The sequence below is a fragment of the Corticium candelabrum genome, chromosome 1 (assembly GCF_963422355.1).
Source record: "Corticium candelabrum chromosome 1, ooCorCand1.1, whole genome shotgun sequence".
In the NCBI taxonomy this organism is placed as follows: Eukaryota; Metazoa; Porifera; class Homoscleromorpha; order Homosclerophorida; family Plakinidae; genus Corticium; species Corticium candelabrum.
This window is the reverse complement of record NC_085085.1, coordinates 7,962,501-7,985,660: the sequence shown is the minus strand read 5'-3', so window position 1 is coordinate 7,985,660 and position 23,160 is coordinate 7,962,501. Positions and strand designations below refer to the sequence as shown.

The following is a 23,160-nucleotide window of genomic DNA, read 5'->3' as shown; positions in this document are numbered from 1 at the left end:
GAGCCACACTGGGTATGCAAGGGCAGGTATTGCACATGCTTTAAAATGGCAGCAGGACAGCACAAGCACATGGCTAATGCTAGAGAGGAAGCATGGAATGTGCTGTAAGGAGAGTACAAGGAGAATACTGTGTCAGAACGTGAAAGTGAACGTGAAGATGAAGAATTCAAAGAAATGGAATAAACCAACATCTTACAGTAGCATGTCTACTTGTTAGTTGTCGAAGATTAGGTAGTTTGTTCGTTGTGTTGCACTTCATCATGTCTAGAAACCATAACTGTTGGTATCTCTTCAGGTACTGTAGTCATATCAGACCAGCAAAGCAGGTATATTTACAGCATGTGGTTTTTACCCCCGTTATTTGCTGCATGCCTGTTAGCCCAGGGTATACCGGCACTCTGGTATTTTGCAGCATACATACTGACATGCAGCAAAAGATACGGGAACACGGTAATGGTATTAGCACTAGTCTACCACTAGACCAATTACAGAATTGTTGAATAAGAATGAGCAGTAGTATTGCTTGTTTTATAAGTATGAAATGAAAGATGTCAGCTATCCGGCACTCACCAATTGTCAGCAGTGCTCCAAATTGAGCACCCTGTGTAAATATTCCCACCATGTCACACACACACACACACACACACACACACACACACACACACACACACACACACACACACACACACACACACACACCATGTAACATGCCTACAAGGACATTCGCTGGGAAACATTCAACTTAAGTCAATGTAACATGAAAAAGCAAAGGTAAACTCTATACTACAACGTCAGTCACAAATAGGACAAAAAATACTACTTTAGTTGAATGCCAAATATTTCTGCTCACTGATACTATGTGGCTCAATCATAGATTAGACATGCATGCTGAAAATATTAGTTAATTCACCATAACACTCTACCCACAGCACATCCTTCCATTTTAGCTATAACACAATTACTTCCATTTATGCATTCAGTAATCAAGAGACTTCTACTTCTGCAACAGTTACTCAGAAGTACAAAAGCTAAATGTAATAATGCATACTTTAAAAGCATTACCTTTTGCATTACTGCTTCCAAGTATGTTTCTACAGTTAGAGCAACTGCATCTGAAATCAAAAACGTCTTTGACTCTACACAATATACTCCCACTAATTTAAACAAACTGGATTGCCTACCAGGCAGCATAGAAGCATCCACAAAGACAAGATTGTTAAATTGGTCAAACCAGTTCTCCATTTTCGGCCATTGACTCTCATATTGCGATAGCCTACATACATTTACACAGATACACACGAGTTCATACATGGTTCATTCATCCCGAGGGGCATGTCCAATGCCCCTTACCTACTTACAACTACTATGGTGCAAAGTAGAAGGTCACTAGACATTAGAACTAAACAGCAAGAGACAGCAAGAATCAAAACTAGCACAGAATTAATAACTATTAGGGGTCGTCCATATTTTCCAGCATTTTCAAGAGCGTACAAAATGTACGCTGGGGAAAGGGGATAAAAACTAGGTGTACGCTTTGGAAAAAAGCCGTTCTAGCACATGCGTAGGACGTTTTCACCAAGGTAGTTCAATGGTATTACACACAGGTTCGCTTGGTCAAAACAACAACCATTATGTTTACTACTGCTACACGTACTGCTAGCAGCCTGCCGTATTCGGGTTAATGAGCAATATCTGGGTTACTCTTTTCGTCTCGTGTCTTGATGGAGAACGTAGGGAAGTTGGCAGAGTTGTCCAACTGTGCGGGCTCTGTCCATACGCACCCTGTCAATGCCTATCAGCATTTTGTCAACGCTTTTGTTTATCTAAATACCAGTTACGGCAGGCAAGATGCTGTCAGGAAGGCACAGGAGTTTTGGAAGGTTGAGAGTGATGAGAAGGACTTCATTTTGAGAGAAGCTTTTCAGAAACTAGATATGAAAACAAAGAAAAAAATTACGTCGTATTTTAGACAGGAATTAAAGGTACAATGCTGTTTCTGTATCCTCTAGTCTCCTCGTAGATTTCTTATGCTGGTTCATGTTCTCATGGTGTAGACGTTGTCTAAGGTTCAGACTGCTGTATTAATATGAAATCAGAATTTTTGTGTATGCTTTTGGGAAGGGGAGGGGGAAGAGCAAAGCGTGCTTTTTGTAAGCTCGTGAAAATGCCGAAAAATATGGACAACCCCTTGCTACTATTACACAAATAAGTCAGAGTCCATCAAACAGTCTGAATTTCTTCGACAACAGATTGCAAAAAACGTGCCAATACACATTCTGCACAGCTCTCTGAACAGAAGTTTGATGAAGGCTTGCTGACATTAAGAAACCAAAATATATGTTCAAAGCCTCTGCAATACCAGGCCTTTTCTTCCAACTTGTACAGTGTGAAGTTGAGCAATCCACCCAGCTCATTTACAGGCAGATACCAAATTGCTGTATTTATTTTCTTGTATTTGGAGGAGGTGGTGAAGTTCTCTTAAAACACATTGTCAATTCCAGAAGACTAATATCCTTGGTTTTCTGGCACCACACGATGATATCAAGGCAAAGAGATGAGTTGGAAATAACAGAAGAGAGTACATATGGCAAGCCTGGAAGGTCAACAGATATTCCCCAGAATCATGGTAGAGGTCCTTCTAAGAACAGGTGGATGCATTTAAGTTGTAGCCTAGTATTACCAGACCACTGCAAATCGTGAGGAAGAACATATGGGAAAAGCTAATCCCACGCCTAATGAGGCCCAAAAATTTGCCTATGTAGAGTAAGTGGGGTCTTTACCTTCAACTAGCCACCCAAAAAACCAGCAGGTAAGTCCCAGAGAGGTACATGTTTCCGTGTAATCCACATGGTGCTAGTAACTGGCTTATTGATCATTGATTGCGTTCGCTACGAGGATTTCGCCAGCTCTGAACAGCATACCCAGTATACAATTCTACAAGATGCGATGGCAATGTTGTCCTAAAACACTTTCAAACCTGTCACCTAATCATGGTGAGTTAGATAGATATTATTTGACTTTGACATTCAAGGCCAAGTCCATTAGTTAATCTATGCCTTTGCTGTTTGCAAGGACTGGTTTGCTTTTACAAATTCGTAGCATATGTACAAGTAGAGTTCCGATGTGAAGTATTTCTGTAATCCCGACGTTAATCACGAAGAGATTCCGAGAGAATTACATTGTGAACACTTTGGTGAATTCAACCATGGTTTTTGAATGGGCAAATTCCCTTGGTATTCACCCAGGATTCCAACGGATAACAGCAGGGACACACAGTAATATCAGCGTGCATATTGTAGTTATAATACATACATTTTTCTTATACTCCTGCTATTCCAGTGTAAAGAAAGCTAAAATATGACATAATACCTAAAGTCATCTGTTTGTTCAAAGTCTAAAAAACAACTCATGGTGATCTTCCGGAACATGGTTTGCTGATTTTCTTCTCCTTGTATCAATTCTCTGAGCTGCATATGTTTGCAGTCCGTCAAATTTCTCAAAAGTTTTACACTATATCTTCTAGCATTTGCAGTAAAGTTAGAGAGCTAGAGCAAAAAAAATGATGACCCTAGAAGTTGAACAAGCACAACAATGTTATTACTGATGTTCGATTGGTAGTGGTAAGCAGTGGAATAGAAGCCTTAATTACTCTTAGCATTTGCCCAAGGCGACTAAGAAACTTGCTAATTGAATAGGCATTCCTGAACTTTGTTGTCTTACCAACAAACAATATCCTTTCTGTGAAGGAATTACTAAAAACAGAAGCAACTATCGCATAAGCTTCAAGTACACGTACAATTGTGCACATTCTGTATAAATCTAAAATTCATCCCTACAGCGATGCATACGCAAGCATATAAAGGTAGTAGATCTGTAAGGATGTGAAAACAATGTTAATTAACCTCAATCAATCCTTCAAAAATAGTCCCACAATTCTTTCACAGATAATTGCACGTGTCGTTTAGATCTCAATCAAAGGGACGCACATTGCATGAACTAATCACATTCACATCTGTACCAGGACATAATCCGTGAAAAGTCTGAGGTGCAAAAGCCGAGGTTCACAGAGACATGTTGTGACTGAGCTGCCTGGATTCTGATGTCATGCCGAGATCACATTGAGACAAGGACGGTCTTCACATCAAGGTCTATCTATATGAGAATAAAGTATCTATCTATCTGTCTGTTTGTTCTAACTTAGTTCCCCTGGTCTTTGAACACTTTGGGTTCTGGGGTGAAGAGGCTGATAACTCCCTGAACACTCTCTCAAAAATGTAGGTAAGATAAACAATTTTTTCTTTTTGACATAGATATGCAGCACTATACTCATTAGGATAATAGCTATGACTATCAGACATTTCAGTAGTGTTTGTAATGCTCAGGATGCTTTCTCTTTTTGCGATTGTTACATTTAGAGTTTGAGAGACAATTAAACAGTTGTCTTGTCAGTCAACATATTCATCAACTTGCCCACTACCCTGTCATCAACTTGCTAATTATGGCAGACTCATTTCAATATCACCTGTTCTGCAGTTGCTGTTGATCAAAATTTGCATCTTCAGCTGGCACAAGAATATGAGCATTACCAATACCAGTCACTGTGCCTTCCGGGGGCACTTTCATTTCTTGATGATATTTTGCATCAGTTTGAGGATCAACTAATAATAACAATAATTAAGTATTTGTTAATAAATTGTGAAATAGAGATATATAATTAAGCGACAAACCTTTCCTTCCAGTTGCTCGTTTTATAGCCTCATGGTCAGACACAACAAAGCAAACAACAAGATCAATTCCGCTAACAGGTGAGGGCAACTGTGTCAAAGAAAAACGGTCTAGATCAATATTGCTTACCTGTATGCCACTTTAATTTACAATTAATGCAGTTTCTGTATCATGTCACTTTAGCAATAAGCATCGTAAAGTAATGGTGATGGTAGTGATGGTAATAGCAATGATAATAATGGCAGTGATAATGACAGCAGTGCTGTATAGTGACTACGACAGTAATAGTCGTGTGTGTGTGTGTGTGTGTGTGTGTGTGTGTGTGTGTGTGTGTGTGTGTGTGTGTGTGTGTGTGTGTGTGTGTGTGTGTGTGTGTGCCCCCACGACACATCTACATGGGTCTTGTTTTTAACTTTCTAAACTAACATGCCAGTACTCATAACATCTGTGATCAAACATGTTTGTTGGTCAGATATTTTAACTAACTTCTATACTATAGACATCATAAGATCCCTGATCTTAGTCGGGTATTTTAACTAACTATTATTGATAGTAATGCATAGTTACTATCTAGAAATGGCTGGGGTGTCAATATATAAGCTCGTTTACGTCCCTTTTCTATCTTGGCTCAGAAGCACTACTGCCAAAAACAAATAGCATTACTGAAGTCTCCTGCTTTCTTCTCTATGAGTGCCAAGTTTCAACCGCTAGAACCGTTTGGTTTTTTAAATGTCTTTATAATAAACCGCAATTTCGTCTGACTGACTAATGAACTTTCTTCAGACGGGTATTCTCATTTTGTAAACTTTCTCTGACTGAACTAGTTACGTTTCTTTGTTGCAAACTATCCTGTTCAGAAGCGCTTTTCTTCATTTTGCAATCGGTTTGAAACTATGACTACCACAATTTTGTGTGAGCAGTGCAGTCCGTCCTCTGCCATTTTGGAGCAGCACTGCGATTGCTTCAATATCTGACACTTGCAGGCGTGTCTGCTACTTCTGTTGCTCTCAGAGATCCACAAACGTTTATGATGAGACATGCGAGGAGTTGACAAACTGTCTACGCAGTATGAATGCTGCAACAAGACAACAAAGGAAGCACGATTACTGTGCACACGGTAGGGGCACTCGCAGGCGCGTCTGCTGGATCCCGCAGCCACTTCTGTTGCTCTCAGAGATCCCCAAACGTTTATGAAGAGACATGAGAGGAGTTGACAAACTGTCTACACAGTACAGGTGTTGCAACAAGACAACGAAGGAAGCATGACTACTGCGTGTGCGATAGGCCTAGCTAGGAAAATGCGCAGCTACAAATTGCATTAAAACTGAATGCAACTGACAAAAGTGCACCTCCTAGGCTCTCAAGAGATGTAGGTTGGACTTGAGAGCACAAGAGGGCCTGGGTATGAGGCTAGATTTTGTTATGGTAACATCTGACGGCTTAGCAGAGCGCCCCTGTAAGTGTCAAGTGCACCCATCATACATTATTGGAAGTGTTAGAAGAAATGTCTACCATACTGGTTTCACTCAGCTAATGAAAATGCCCATCCTTTGCAGTTTGGTTCATTCTGTCATGAGGCACCCTCTAGTAAGCTGTATGCTAGTACCATTCATGCAAAAGTGAATGAACAAGATACAAAAACATTTATAAATGTAATTTAGTAGAAATGACTACACATATCAGCAAAAAGCGAACAAACAAGTGTGGATGGTTCAATACTACCAAATTGAAGGTGCCGTGACCAACTCATCATTTCAGAAAATTGTAACACAGTGAGTCAGTCATGGCACCCTCACTTTGGTACAGTATTGAACCATCCACACTTGCTTGTTTGCTTTTTCCTGATTTGTGTAGCCACTCCTACTAAAATACATTTATAATGTTTTTGTATCTTGTAATCTATAAATAGCATGATCTGTTCTCTAAATTTGTATAGGTTAAATAGTACCATCTGCAAACACTTGAAACTGCCTGCCTGCCTGTCTGTCTGTCCCTGTATGTAGCTTGGTGGTTACTAAACTCTTGAAGAAGCTAGTTTATCTTCAGGCATAGTGACAAGGAGATCATTTCTTATGATCGGGTTTTTGACTTCGGCTGCTAACCTCCACGCCGTCGCTGTCATCCGTTGGGGCCCCTTTGGGGTGCTCCACATTTGAGCTCAGCAGTTGTCTCTGTTGCTTTAGTCTCAATATTCTTCTTGATGGCAAACACCTCCTGTTCCGTATCTGGTTGCTGTTTTGCTGGCCTTCTGCATCGAGCACTTGCGCATCTTCAACTGTCTCACCATTCCAACGATTGTCCGGCTGATTTCGTGAGGAAGAACAGGTTGGTACAATGTCCAAGATGCTTGAAGTGGTTCCTTCATCTGCGTCAACACTCCGCTACGTGTACTCATCCACTTTCGTCCTCAAACGAAACTGATTGTCCACACCCACAATCTTTACAACTGGGAGCTGATGACAACGGAATTTCATCTCTGGACGTTCAATGATGGGCGTCGGAAATGATCGATTCAACTGTCTGTTGACAAGATTCTATGTTCTTGCCACCGACAATATGATGCAGTTCAGCACGTGTCATATTGTCTCAGAATTTTGTTTCAGGAGTGCTGTTCTGTTCCTTTGTCAAGAATTAGCAAAGATCACGATTACGATGGAGGTTGGAGGTTACTGATGCTTCTCCCTAGAATGGTCACGAGACCTCATCCCAGAGAAGGAAAATCAGGAATTAAGGAAATCAAAGCCATTTATCAACAATTCTTGGGTTTCACTGACAGGAGCTGATAGAGTTGCATAATCATAGTCATGCACAACAGTCTAACAAGAAAGGAGAAGATCAGAAGAGAAACGTCGCCCTCCGCCTTGTGAAGTATGGAGAGCTTTCAAGAGTAGCAAAAATTGACTAGTCATGGTTTGGCCCCTCCTTCAGAGGAATCAATCCAATGCTTGACGGCTAAACATTCTACTCGGAAGATGAGTTTGAATCTTTCTGGTGTTGACGAAGCTTCTTCTATCCAACTGAAGAAGTCTGTATTTCTTGAATCATTGAGGAAGAGTCCACGAGGATCAGGAGCCGGTCTTCTGGATGGCGGTTTGAACATCTTGGAGTACCTCAGGACAACGCCTCAACCAAAGACCTCCCGTTTTCGTTATGTTCACTATAGCTGAAGGCAAGGTATCACCATCTGCAGTACCCTGTTGTCATGCTCTTGCCTAATTGCATTGCCCAAATCGAATGGTGATGCAAGACGTATTATTGGAAAGAGTTTACGGAGACTGACTGCCAAAGCCATCTGTTTCCAGCTACAATCGTCATTTTCCACCTATTTTGAGCCAATTCAACATAAGAGTAGCTACTTCTTGTGGAGGGGAGCTATTAGCACATCTTGTCACCTTGTTATTAGATGGAAATTCAGATCTATCATTGTTGAAGACAACATCTTGACAAAATAGCAGAAAAGGTTTTCTGAGCTTTATCGTTACACGTGCCAGATGTACAGTAATGTTAGCTTTCTCACATATGCCAAGAGCAGTGAAGTCATCATTGTTAATTAAGTCAGAAGAAGGGGTCCACCAAGGAGATCTCCTTGGTCCTTTCCTCTTCTCTGCTGCTATGCAATCTATTTTGGAGTCTCTACAGGAATTCATAACAACCTGACCGCCCTAGTCTACTTAGATGATCTCTTTGTGAGTTTGCTCGTATGTAACCATTCATATCTGACATTCAGTCATCACTTAAAGATGTCACTTTAGTCAACGAGAAAAAGTACGAGTTGTTCAATGCGTCAGATTCTGTACAATCTTTCGGTTCTGTTCCTGTAGTCTCACATGGCACAGAGATTCTAGGGATTCCTATTGACTGCCACCAGTTTGTGCAAACTAGATGCTGCGAGATCGCTAATTCAGGTTATGCTCTTTGCTCAGAGCTCGTAAAGTTGAGGTGCCCTCAGAGTGCAACTATCTTGCTAAGATTTTGTCACAAGACTCGGATGAACTACTTAGCCAGATGTGTGTCTTCTTATTCTTTTGAATATGCTGCAAAACTACATGATGCCATGACCCGGTCTACCTTTGTCCAGATATTGGGCTTAGACTCTTGATGATTTTACCAGGAATCAAGCCTCATTAAACATCAAATTGGGTGGGTTTGGTTTACCTGAAGTCAACAAAAGTAAATGCTCGGCATACGCCTCTTTATGGGCTCAATCTGTCAGAGAATTGCCTAATCATTTTTGCTCACTTTCACAACATATTCACGGTTTGGCAAAAAACGATTCCACATCCCCTTCACTTGGCTCCAACATTCATTCAGCTGTCAAGTCCTTGTCTTCAGTTAGATTAGATGATGAAACACCGAGGCCTCAATCATTGTCAACCCCTTCAGCTACAAAGGGTAAGCTTCAGTACAATCTAAGCTTGAAAATTAGCGTCTTGAGTGCAGCTCATTGTCTGTCTTCTGCACCTCACAGAAGGGATGCTGCAACATTACATTCTGCTCAAAGTAAGGGGTCTGGAGCTTGGTTAGAGGCATTACTATCTTCAGATAGGTACGCACTTATTGCAAAGGATTTCCGTCTTAGCCTCAACACTAGGCCTTCTTTCGCTTTCGGTGGTCCTTCCACGTGAGAATAGCAACGGAGCGGTATCACGTGATGTTGCCCCCGTAAAGCAAAGGAAGCCCTATTAACTCTTTATGTCATTAGATAACTTAACTAATTATGTCATTACGAAAACCCACCCTTTGTCGGTTTGTTTCATATTGCTGAAGACTTGCAAAGAGAGATCAGGTGTGTTTTCGTTTACAGCAGGTGTTAGAACAGAAAAGGGTGAAATGCAGTCAGTAACTATGCATGCTGGCCATTGTGATGCTGCTTAGTTAGCGTAGAGAAACGAGCGCAAAGACTGTATGGCCATGTCGCGCGCAAAAAGACAATGCACAGACTCTGTCCTCTCTTGTCGTTGACTAGAAGACAATGCAATAGCGATTAGGCTACTGTACATGTACGCTTTTGTCTTAAACCATCATCGCGCTCCCAGAATGGATCGAATGCCATTGCAACTGCGCATGAAATTTCTACGTGGCTGATGTCAGCCTGAAGCTACTCCAGAAGCAATCACTGCACAGAACTAAAAGAGATACCTTCACTCGCTGCGATGTAGGGAGAATACTGCAACTGTTTGCAACCTACAAACGCGCCCAAACGTTAGTCTTCGGTCGGTAGCTGTTGTAGCACACTAAATGACACTTGTGAGGTGAGCGATTGTTTACTGATCTCCGCATGTTTCAGAGGAAATAATCCGAAAGTAGCTCAAATGTGATTTACAGTCGACCAATCATCATTTGCAAAATAGGTCAGGTGACAAACTAGTTTGTCACGTGACATAGAGTTAGTAGGCCTCCCTTCGCTTTACAAAGACAACATCACGTGATACCGCCCCATTGCTATCCTCAATTGGGAGGACCACCAAAAGCGAAGGAAGATTTAGTGTCAAGGCTATTTCCGTCTAGCGTCCCTTCTGAGGCTCAGTCTACAGATGCCTTTTAAGTCATGCATAAACAAATGCGAATGTGGAGTAGAACCGAACAAAACTGGGTATCATCTCCTTATGTGCAAGTTTGGGGAAGGATCAGTCTGGCAGCACAATTTTCTATAGTGTTGAGATGGTGCAGTTGTTTGAACGAGCTCCCATTGCATCATAGCAAGAACCCAAGAGACTAGTACATCGAATCTGAGAATCGCCCTGATCTTTGGTGTGCAATGCATCAGGAGAATCAAGCATAGAGTTGGACATGAGCATGGCTCACCCCTGGAGCAAGTGCATTTTAAACAGAGCATCTGAAGAGACAGGCTATGCAGCTGAGAGATGTGAGATGAAAAAGAAAATACGAAGCTCTGTCACTGTCAGTTCAGGATGGCACAGCATCTAACTTAGTTCCCCTGGCTTTGAACACTTTGGGTTCTGGGGTCCGAAGGCTGATAACTTCCTGAACAGACTCTCAAAGAAATAAAAAATCCGAAGAGTAGAAGTACTGAAGCCAACCTCAGGACGAGATTTTGTAAGCAGATTTCTATAATTGTTCAGAGATGTAATGCTAAAGTTATAATAAAGAAGATAAGTAGATTGCATGTAGGTAAGATAGATGATTTTTCTTTGATATAGATATTCAGCACTATGTTCATTAGGATAATAGCTATGACTTCAGACATTTCAGTAGTTATTTGTTAATGCTTAGAATGCTTTCATTTTTGCGATTGTTAAGGCCTGTCCACACTAGACCAGAATGGATCGCGATTCGATCGCGATCCTGCCGATCGCGAGCCGATCGCGATCCGATCGGGATAGCGAGCGTCCACACTGCACTTTGAAAACGATACCTCCGCCTCATTTCGCTATCACGTGACTGATGACCGATGTGTATGTGTGGTTTCTTTGCTTGTAGAAAGCGTTGATACAGCGACGTAAGGTGAGCGAGAACAAAGACGAGTGAGGAGTGTTAGATGTTCCGACTACACGCGTAGCGTACGTGAAGGTAACGCCCACTATTTCTAATTGGATTCAACCGATCGCGATCGGATCGCGATCGAATCCACCTCGCGATGTGGATCGGACGGATCGCGATCCGATCGCGATCGAGTTGCAAGTGTGGACAGCGTTGCGGTTGGATCGCGATCGGATCGCGATCCAGTTGCCAGTGTGGACAGGCCTTTACATTCACAGGTCAGGAGAGAATAAAACAATCTGTCTGTCATCCGTCCATCTGCCTTGTCTGTTTGTCTGTTTGTTTGTCCATCAATACATATATTCAAATACACAAAATTTCCATCGAAAACTTAAAAAAGTAAAGCTGAAGTCCTTTACATAATTACTCTCTACTGATTTAGACCCCACATGGCATTAACATTACAAGTTATTTTTACAACAAATTTGACAGTCATCAAATCTCTAACAATAGCCTTTGGTCCCAATAAAATCATCACAAGTTTTATGATAATCACACTTGTGTTACAACATTGTAGTAACTGTATAAAAATGCCTTCTCAATTGAGTCTGTCTGTCTACCTGTCTGCCTGTCCCCGAATGTTGCTTGGAGTCAGATATGGAGTGACCACGCTCTTCATTTCGACGCTTGACTGGGCTTGCTGTGGTTTGTTTCGGCTTTATTTAGGGATGTTGATTGCCCAATAGTAGACTGCTACTATCGAGGTCCTATTTGGCGAGTTCTAGCTCATTTTTGATTGTTACATTACTCCAATGAGTGTCCAGGCAATTTTGTGAAGGAACATCGCTTGGTTAGATGTGAAATGTTCACTTTGGTTCATTCGGGTAGGCCAACATTCATTTTCTTCACGAAACGCTTCGCACAAGTCTGCAAAATTTGAATCATCTACAGCAACGAAAGCGGTGACGTTGCCAGCATCGCTTGCTGTCTATCCAGAATGTACTCCCTCAATCAAACATACTGCTACATTCAAATTTCTCACCATAGTCTACAATGCAGCTGGATGGGTGGGACTTCATAATCTTTGACGGTTGACGATATCCTGATATTTATGCCAGCAAGATCTGTTCGGCATATTCCTCAATGTCTCAGAGCATTGTTCTAAGAGTGTTGTCTCATTCCACTGCAAAGATTGAGGAGAATACAGAGAGTGAAATCGATTGGAAACTTCTTCTTCCTACAATGTTTCTTCGTCCACACCCACGAAAGGTAAATCCGGAAATCAAGCAATCAAGGCAATCCATCAGCGTTTTCTTCATTATCATTGGCGCAAGCTCCTTCATCAGAAAGCAAAAAGGTCTTCATCAAGAACCTCAAATGAAACAGATGTCAATATCAAAGCAGCTTTAATTAAGGTATGTTAAGATGGGTGAACTGTCAAGAGCTACTAAGGCTCTAACATCTAGCAGTTTGGTACCACCTTGCGGGGGGGGGGGGGGAGGGGGACAGTGACAAGCTGAAAACAAAAACATCCTTCTAGAAAAACTGCCTTGAATCACCATGTCCCAACATCACAGGACATATCAACTTTTCAACTAGACAAGTCTGTGTTGTTTGACAGGCTTCATAAAGCCCCTACGAGTTTAGGAACAGGTCCTTCTGGATGGCATCATAAACATTTTTGATTGCTATTGGATAATGCACTATCTTCAGATCTTCTCTCTTTGGTTTGTTCATCTATTGCAGCTGGCAAGGTTCCCAGAGCTATAAATCCTCTTTCATCAGCTTCAGCAGTAATTGCTCTGCCAAAAACAAATGGAGACATTAAGCCGATAACTATTGGAGAAAGCTTAAGAATATTAACAGCAGGATCTATTTGTTCTCAATATTGCAAAAAGATTTTAAGGCTAATTTTAGTCCATTACAACATGGAGTAGCAACCCCAGATGGGGCAGAATTGATTTAATTGCAACCATATCCAGTTATTTATTAACCAATATCCAACATTGTCAGTTCTGAAGACAGACGTTTCCAATGCATTCAATTCTATATCCAGATATCATTTGATTCATGAAGTTGCTGCTCAATTTCTGGAATTGTTAAACCACATTTTTCAAATGTATGGCAACACAAGCTCTTTGGTATATGAGATGGGAGACAGCTCAGTTAGAAATTTGTCCAGCTATTTGTTGGCTCTGATTCTAAGGATGCTAAGCTCTTTTCTGTTCCAGTGTCCACAAATGGGATAAAGATCTTGGGAGTTCCAATACGACTTGAGACCTATGTTAGTCAACATTGTGCCAAACCTGCGGAATCTGGTCAAACCTTTTGCTCACTAAGGCTGAATTGAATGATCCTCAAAGTGCTATACTTTATTGAGACATTGTCATATACCTCGTCTTAATTATCTTGCTACAGCTGCTAGGATTCATGACACCCTTACTCGGGTCACTTATGTTAATGTCATGGTACTTTAATCACTTTATGATAACAAATGGAATAAAGCTGTTTCGAAGATAAAGTATAGTGGAGTTGGATTAACTTCAGTTGGCAGTGTATTGCCTTCTGCTTTTATAGCAGCTTGGGCAAATTTGTTCAATGAATTACCTAAGAGATTTCCACAAATGACGGATGAGATTGGGCATCTGATCTGCAAAGTGAGTACACAACACATCAAAACGTCTAGCAGGTCTGTTGAAGCTTCTCTGACAACAGCCATTGATAACTTGCCTTTTGAAAGTTCACAAGAGAGCACTGAGCCACAACAGAGATCTTGTTATGATCTTTTCTCTAAACCTACAAAACTGTAACATCGCTTTAGTGATTCTATTGCAAAGTAATAGCAATAAAGTGTTCAGCTCTCTTGCATTAGATAAAGACAAAGCTAGAGTTAGATCTATTACGGGAAAAGCATCTAGTGCTTAACTGGAAGCAATTCCAACGTCATGCTTGTACACAATGAATCCTAACAAATTTCGCTTAGCATCAGTTTGAGGTTGGGTCTGCAAATACCATTTAGCAATTGGATTGCTCAATGTGAGTGCAGCAAAGATGTCGATAAAGAAGGCTATAACTTGCTTACCTGCAAACATGAAGGTTGGAAGCACAACACTATTTTATCATGTTAAATGTCTCAACAAGCTCCAAATACTTCACCACAAAAAACCACAAAACAGGTATGCAAAGTCAGAAATTCGTCCAGATATTGCTCTTTGATTTGGAGTCTGGGAAGATATTGAACTGGATATTTCTTTGGCTCATATGTACAGTCTTCATACCGTCAAACAATCAGAGCAGGTAGATGGCTATGTAGCACTGAAGAGACAGAGAAAAATGGAAAAATACGAACAGGAAGTTTTGCTGAGTGGCTCAACATCCACAATCATCCCTCTAATCTTTGAACATTTTCGCCGCTGGGCGAGATGGAAAAATTGTTTCTACAAGAACTGGCAAAAAGGCAAAAGCTATAGGAAGCACCAAAACAACGTCTTTCTATTTTTCTATATCACTCTCGAGTTGCATTTTTCTGTAGTCTGTCTGTCTGTGTGTCTGTCACATATACTTGAACATACAAGATACATACTTCTGCAATGCTAGTAACTATATAATACTGTCCTACTACTATCAGTGTTCATGAACTAAAAGGAAGAAGCACTAAAGTGCTATCCTCGGCTGCTTTCAACCTTGAATCCAATTACATAGAGGCAATGAAGAGTGTAGAAGAGGCCTGGACACTTTGAGTGGCACGTGGGATTGTTGACATCTGATAGCTATTCAATACCTCTTGAAAGCATTCAAAGACATCATCACATCAATTGGCACGATAATTAACACCAGCAATAACAATGAGCGCTTGTGGTGCATTCCAATTGACCGTCCAACGAATGAATTGTCCAGCTGTCTACAGCAGTATTACTGTAACCCTAGCACATGCGTACGTCAGGTTAATAACTAAAGACAAAATTTGAAAGAACTAATGGCCCTAGCTACAGTGTTGCACTTTTTTTTTCGTAGTTGGACTGAGAAGACTTTGATCCAGAAGTCAATAAACTCCACTTCAATTGGTTTTCTGACTTCATCCAATGACTTCTTTGCTACTTTCTTCAGGAATTCACTTCGATCCATCCCCATGCTACAAAATATTCTTTTCTAATGGAATTGTACTGAACATTGAGCCTCCCATTAATTGTTGTTTGTTGTGTTTGCACTCTTCCTGTCTTTTCTCCTCTCGGCAGCAGCACCATCAACTCCTGCAGGTGTGGGGAAATATCACTACTCCATAAGTGGGCAGAGAGATGTCGAGACTGATGTTGCATCTGATATCAGAGTTGAAAAAGACAATGTCAAGTCTGCTGTCTATAGTGGTATATCGGTTCCTTAGTTCCCTGCGATGGTGGATTATATCACGAGACCATATTGACCACCCGTTTGACAATCCCACAAATGATATCCACTATCATTTGTCTGTCTGTCTGTCTGTCTATCTGCCTGTCGATCAACCTGTTAAGCTAAATACCAACACAAAAGACTACGTTAAAAAGCAAGTATTAAGGATTGTCCAACAAACACTAACCACAATTATGGTTCACACAAACACACAAATACACACTAATTGGAATGAAAAGCTCCCTTAAGAAGCCAAAAACCAATAATTAGTATAGTGAGCTGAAAATTGGACAATGACTAGTCTACTAACAATTCTCTGTCCACAGAATACTCTGATGATTTTCTACCCAAAACAAAGCGTTGCATTGCTGTAGCTGTACAGATAACTGCCTTCTCAAGTGAGTCATAAAGTCAGCGAGATTGCATCTTCCCTAGTGAGTTTTAAAGTCAGCAAGACTGCATCTTCCCATGATACAACTTGGTTGATGCTTCTTCTCCCCAATCACCAAAGTGTTCAAACACCAGCGTTACAAGAAAAAGGGAACAATCTTAGACAAACGCTACTTAGAGTATTTCCCATTTGACCTCCTCTCTTCTTTATAATTGCTGCTGCTTCATCTGAACTTGCCATAGTTGTTAAGATGTACTGGCTCCAAGGGTGAGCCAAGGAAATATCAAGCTGGTTTCTTCTTTATATGCTGAGTCTGTCTGTCTGTTTGGCGGACTTCATATACTTCGAATTTAAAGGTGCTCGCTCACGAATTCATGCGCATGTGCAGACACACCTACACAAACTTGAAATCGTTTATCCATATGTTTACTATTTACCAGTTTGAGATAGCTTTCTGCTAAACGACAAAGTGATTTCTTGATCTTTTCCTCGTTGCACGTGACCCAAAAATAGGTTCAAAACTTCAAGGCAAGTAGCTATCATACACGATAGATGTGCGATCCGCATTGTCAGCGGCGTCCAGCACCTCTCCGTGGCTACTTTCACGCTCCAAGTTTCTGATGCAATCATGATAGTGCACAATAATGCTCTGGTTGCCACCAATTTCCGGATCACGTGTAACAAGAAAAGATCGAGAACGCACTTTGCCGTTTAACAGCAAGCTATTTGAAGATGGTAAATGGTACATGTGTGGTTACAGAACCTAACACACTTGTCGTTAGCTTTCTCGAAATGTCAAGTACGAGGAGAAAAACTGCCGTGGCGGACAGGAACACAATTCGCATTTCTCTTTGTACTAGGAATAAAGACTATGTCATAGAACGTGGTGCACCCTAAGATGATCACTTGCTCTGCTTCGTTAGGACACAATTTGAAATCGTGGCACGGTTTCAAGTTTATGTGGGCGTGTCTGTGCGTGTGCGGTGAATCGCGAGCAGGCAGTTACACTAACTACTTTGTCCTAATGAAAAATATTATCTAAAACAACTAACAAATTTATTAAACTAATTGACTAATGGGATAGTGGGATCCCATTTCTCTAAAAAGTCTATAGGTCAAAAGACCATTTGTCCTCTCCTAACAAAGCATTGGAAATTTTTCTTACGAATACATTAGCATTGCATCTCATTGTCACCTTTTTAAACTCTGCCCTGGTTGGTCTCCTAAAGTCATCTCTGGAAAGTTTTTGGACAAATTACCCAAATATGATTCTGCCTTCTTTCTCCATCTTCCAAAACTTTTAGTGCCGTGTTTCCACTAGCTGCACCATAAACTAGTTTAGCTTAAACGCGTTTAAAAACTAAAGAAAGCGACTGTTTCCACTAGGAACTTGCACATCCAGGATGTGCAAATCAAACCATGTATGAATGCTTTATTTTGAAGTATTGGGCTGCTCTGTCACCGAGTCAGAGCAACTGTTGGTTGTCACTAATTCAGCATCTGCTAGAAGTTGAAATCTCTCTTTCCGTAGCTGCTGATTTCTTTCCCCTAGTTAGTGACCCTTACATCTTCTAGGGCAATATTTATCCAGCAAAATAGTCAATATCATCAAAACAGCATTGTCAGAAGCCATCTAAACAAGCGTGCTGCTGTCGCGTGACAGTTAAACCTAAACCACTTTGCTAAACCTACTTTGAAGTATGTTTAGGAAAGCGGTTTAGGTACAAAATACAACTGGTTTAGTGCAGGTGGAAACAGGTCAATTCTTATTCCAGTTTAGCTTAAACCACTTGTAAACCGGTTTAGGCGCTAGTGGAAACGCGCCCTAAGACTACTGCAACAACTCTTCATGGACAACCCACTCAGATGCTTCTCTTTCTCATAGCGGACCAACTTCCTGTCTTCCTCTTCTAGTAGCCACTGCTCTGCCCATAGCAGCTGAACTTGGAAAACATCTGAACTCCATGGATGTGTGAATGCTATGTCCAGCTCTACATAAACCAATGCCGGAATCAAAAACAAATGTCAGGGCAACTATCAGAGGTAGCATATCTATCTTTGGCTCTGTTCTGTGTTGAATTTTGAGATCATTTAGATACTCTGACCATGCAGACATTATTGAATGATGTGACCACCACTGGACCGCCCCATGTTTTACATGTAATCTGATGATATCTACTCAAGTCACCAGTTGCTCGAACACAGTCACGTGTCCAAATGTTATCACATAATGGCAAGGAAAGACTAAGCCTCAGGTAAGCCGCCAACAAAATTAAATTCGGAGGATTTTAGTGCAACCTAGCTTTCCTAAAGTTGGAATAGCAACAGCCAAGATCCTGCACTTTTGCCCTGCAAAGAGTGAAGTCTAGCCCCATCTTGTAGCGTTGCTACATTCTCAACTAGCGAGTTGTTTCGGCTTTAGCATTTTCTGTTGAAAGCTTGTGTTGAAGTCTCTTCAAGTCAGATAACATTTCAGGTAAGGGCTGAGATGGTGGAATTGAATTAAGTGTCTGCTGACCTAGACCGCCCACAAACGGTGCTGACATGACAAATTTCTCTATTTCAATTTCAAGTTTCATATCCAGAAAACGAATTGATAATTCATTTAAAAATAAGCCCATGAACCCAGAAAGGCTGACGGAGCAACCTTTAAACCAATGACAGACCAACCACTGTACTTGATTGAAACAGTTGTTTGGTGCCAAACCGTGTCATCTATTGATTTGCATCCCCTCAAAGTAGTAAAGGCTGATCCCAATTGACAATAATGAAGATCAGCTGCTGGCTTGAGAAGTTTGAAAGGTACTGAACAAGCTAAGTGATTGACTCAAGAAATGTGACAAAATTTTAGTAATAGCGTGGCACTTTGAGTGTCCTCTATCTCAGTCAGGTGCTTACAAAGGTTGTTTCCTGATTACTGACTCAACACATTTATCTCATCTATTCCTAATGGGATGCCTAGAATTGTAGAACCATTAACCATTACATATGACAGGAATAGTAGTCTAAGAGATTATCTAGCTAGAAAGTCTGTTTGTCTGTCTGTCTGTCTGTCTGTCTGTAAATCTGTACGCTAGAATACAAGCTCTAAAGGTACATACTAGTGCAACAATAATCTACTCTACTCTATCTAAGTTTCAAATTGGAATTACAATACAATAGCATATTTGTTTCCCGAGTAAACAACAATAACACAACCATCTACTAAAACAAAAAGAACTATTAAAGAACCTACAAGATCATATTATCCCCTAGCTGCATTCCACAAGTCAAACTAGCATTTGTGTTGTCCTAGGTTAGGGTTAGTTTGTCTTTCTGCCTATCTGTCTTCCTCCACATATCTCGATGACACGCAAGTTGAAGTACAGTGCGGGACAGTATAAATGCCCGCAACTTTAACGTACGCTAGAAATTTCATCTAGCGTAGTTTTGGGCCATCCCACGTATGTGCGTAATCGCTGCAGCACGAGCTATCTAAAGGTGTATGCCACGTGGTTGTAGCTATAGAAATAACAAAGTTAGCGTTCTGTTTAATGATTGGCTACTGCATGGGCATGGCTGTTTGGTGATTGGACAATGCCCTGACAATGCCATAGTTATGCTAAATCTACCACTCCCTCTCTGCTATCGCCATGGACTCCACGCGTTGGAGTAAGAAGTAGGTCCAATCTCAAATGCTCGCCCTGGTAGCAAAACGGAAGGGGACAGAAACATCATCAAGAGAGGGGCCCATTTCAGAAACTCGATGGCAGCAGGGACGACAGCTCCATCTCTAGATAACAGCTTCTCAGCTCCTGACAGTCTCGATCAAATCTCAGATTCTTTCACGGACAGCGACATTTAGGATAGTTTGGATGAGTGGGTAAGATCTTTAGCGTCTGACAATCTGAAGATGCTGCCGTTGTTGCTGTTTGAGTTTGTTCACAGGCAGCTAGACATCAGAAACCGCCATGAGCGCTGCTGCAGCTGCGCTGTTGCTTTTATTGACTGCTATATGATTGTTTGCTGTTAGATTTATTAGTTGTGTTCACAGACCTGCCAACCTAGCTAAACCAAAATGCATGAGTTTTCCGACGAAAATGTGAGATAAATCAGGATAAAATTTTTTAGCCACACCTACAATAGCACATAAATATCAATAAATTTTATGTCAAAATGTGCCCAATTGGAGTAGAAGCCATTAAGTTAATTAATAAATTATAGTACATGTAGCTAATTATTAATTAGTTAGACAGAGTCACACATCTTCCGGTTGAACCGTCTGGTTCACTTTAGAAAAGAAGGCTTCTGTCAGAGTAGAGTACCACGTGCAGACGGCTTTTTTTAGAGTGACAACAGCACATCCATGGTTAGAAAATAGAAAAGGGGAGGGGCTGGCTAAGCTAAAATTAGTTGATATTATGGTATAACAGTTTATCTAATGAGTTTCCCAAGATCAACTCCTCCTTCTATATCCGGTTGACCAAATATAGAAAGAACTGGATAAAGAGAGAGGCTGGCACACATAAACGGCTAGATACACATTAATTAATGTATCAGGTATTTACTATACTACCATGCGTAAAGTACATGCAGATACGGTTACACAGAACAGGCACACCTGTACCTGCATGTCAGTCATGCCCGTTCGTTAGTCACACCCACCAATGGTCAGAATGTGGGAGATTTGATGCCAAATGCAGGTAGGTGGGAGAAGGGTCTGGTCCCAAATGGGGGAGTCTCCCACTTAATGCGGGAGAGTTGGCAGCTGTGCTCAATCAATATCAATAGGTTGTGTTACAGAAACAACTAAACAGATGCATATTCAAACGATTTTTAGTCCAATGCGTATAAATACTCTAGATAAAGTTTCGGTCTATGCGAAGGTTTGCTATAAATCACAGACTGCAGACAGACTACGAAACGGAGACTTTGGCAGTCTCAAACACATGCACATACCTTCACGAGTTGATGTGTTTCCGGCCTTGCGCTTCATGTTGGCAGCGAGAACTTGTAGCTCATCATGATGTTCAATGAAAAAACACAGTTAAGCCTCTTCGAAGCTGCTTCTATCTCGATCTATGCGAGCGTGTAGGTTGTCTACCTAGATCTACACTGATCGCATGATAGTAGTGAAACCAGCTGCAGGTGACCAACGCACTACAGAGTCTGTTTGTAAAATGTTTCTGTTTATCAGTATTGTGTCTGGTGAAGCGACATCTGAAAGCGCAAGTTGAAAAATTGGATGTTAGCAAACTTAGAAATCAAAAATTTTAAATTTTAAGAATTAGAAATTGTGGCATTTTAAATAACTGTTTATTGCAAAAATTAAAAATTAGAAATGAGAAAATTAGAAATGCAAATATAGAATGACAAAAATTGAATAGCCCAATTACCCACTGACCATATCAACACACCTAGAGCAGACATCTGTAGACAAAACACTTCCCACACCATTCTTATATTGAAAAACTACAATGCAGCAATTTCCGTTATGTTCACTGTCCTAGCAATTTTAATTAATGCTTCATTGTTTGATACTGGGCAATATTAGAAGAACATACCTGAATCCATCCCTAGATATCTCCTGTATTTGACTGTATGCAATGCACTGCAACAAACGTTGGTCGAAAGCAAGTATATAGCTGCTTATCTCCAATATATGTATTCTAAAAACCGAAAGACTGGAAGCAAAAGATAAATAAGAGAGAGACAACACGTCACGCCTTTCTTTCAAGAAGATTGCTATCATATCCATTGTTTTCAACTCACATTTCCAACTGTCGTTTCACAACACACAATATCAACAGAAACATTTTATAACGGAGAAACACTAAGCTAAGCTGTCTAGTGCGTTGGTCGCCTGGTTTTGAATTCACTAGCTCGCGTGCGATCGACATAGATTGATGAGGCTTAGCCGTGTTGTTTCATTGAACATGATGTTGAGCCACTGCCAACATGTCGCAGTTGAAGCACAAAGCCGGAAACAACACGTGAAGGTATGTGCCTAAGTACGTGTGCATGCGTTTGAGACAGCCAAAGTCCCATTCCGTAGTCTGCAGTCTTGCAGTCTGTAGTCTGCATAGTCTGTAGTCTGTATAGTCTTCAGTCTGCGTTTTACAGCAACCCAAATGCACACCCAAATGAGAGAATGATATGCTCCAAAGTGTATCCTCTTTTGGGCCTCATTTGACAAATATCTCAAGTATACAATATAAATTCAAAAATTCACAATGGCAGATTGTTAGAACATTATGTTATCAATGTCAGTGAGCAATATTTTTTGACTTTCGGCAAAGTATATTTTTCGTAGAGAAAAGGAAATTTAGTAGGCAGTCAAGCCTTTTCATCCCTTCCATATGAAGACGCACTTTGATACCTTCTTTACATTGAGATAATGGACGAACTAGAAGTAAAAAATGTGTAAAGTTTCAAGCGAGAACGTTTAGGCAAACTCAAACTATGCTGATTTTTCAGAGCTAACGCGCGCACGGGCATTTATTATGCTGTCCCGCACTGTACTCTTATCAAGTATCAGAAACCATTCGGTTGCAGCTGTTCTACTACCACATGTGTGTTAAAGAAGCATTGAAGAATCACAAAAATTCCATGTCTCTAACATACTTGGGTGACATCTAACATGGTGGAGTCAATCCTGTCCATTTGACAAGATTTTGACAACTAAAATCTACTTTGTGTAACACTGGAATACATGAAAAACTGTAAGATGTACCTCCAATAATAAAAAACATGGGAACTCCAACACCAATTGTGAAACCTGAAATCCCCATTCTTGCAACAGCAATCCTTAATTCTGAATTTGTCGAGTGCCAATGAAAGTCTGAAGAATGGCTTATTAAAAACCCACAAAGCATTATGCTGACTCTTTGCCAGCCACTGTCATACACTGTACCTCAGTGACCTTAATTAACAATACAAATATTTCTGTCAAACTTTGAAGGTGCAGGAAGCCTCATAATAGCAAGACAGATCATCCTTCCAAAACATCATGAACTTCAACCAATTTCGTATAATGCTGTAGACTAGTTTAGATAATAATTTGATTATATCATATGTAGGCCCGGCCATTAATAAAATATTGCAGAACTGCCTGTCTGCCTGTCCATCAACCTGCATGCCTGCCTGCTTGCCTGCTAGCCTCGAATTTCCAGACCAAAGAGCACGCAAAGCACGTGAACTCTATTCTGGACCAGAACAATACTAAAATGATTTTGGAA

General features: G+C 40.8%; 1 protein-coding gene across 1 annotated transcript in view; it reads right to left on the bottom strand.

Annotated features, from left to right (window-relative positions):
• Positions 1–23,160, bottom strand: part of LOC134191752 (sperm flagellar protein 2-like) — an 80,621-nt gene that overhangs the window by 15,426 nt on the left and 42,035 nt on the right. The window contains exons 23-26 of the mRNA XM_062660404.1: positions 4,728–4,854; positions 4,523–4,658; positions 1,182–1,273; positions 1,063–1,112 (exon numbers count right to left, since the gene is read on the bottom strand). Of these exons, the coding sequence (XP_062516388.1) occupies positions 1,063–1,112; positions 1,182–1,273; positions 4,523–4,658; positions 4,728–4,854 (405 nt within the window). The remainder of the gene's footprint in view (positions 1–1,062; positions 1,113–1,181; positions 1,274–4,522; positions 4,659–4,727; positions 4,855–23,160) is intronic.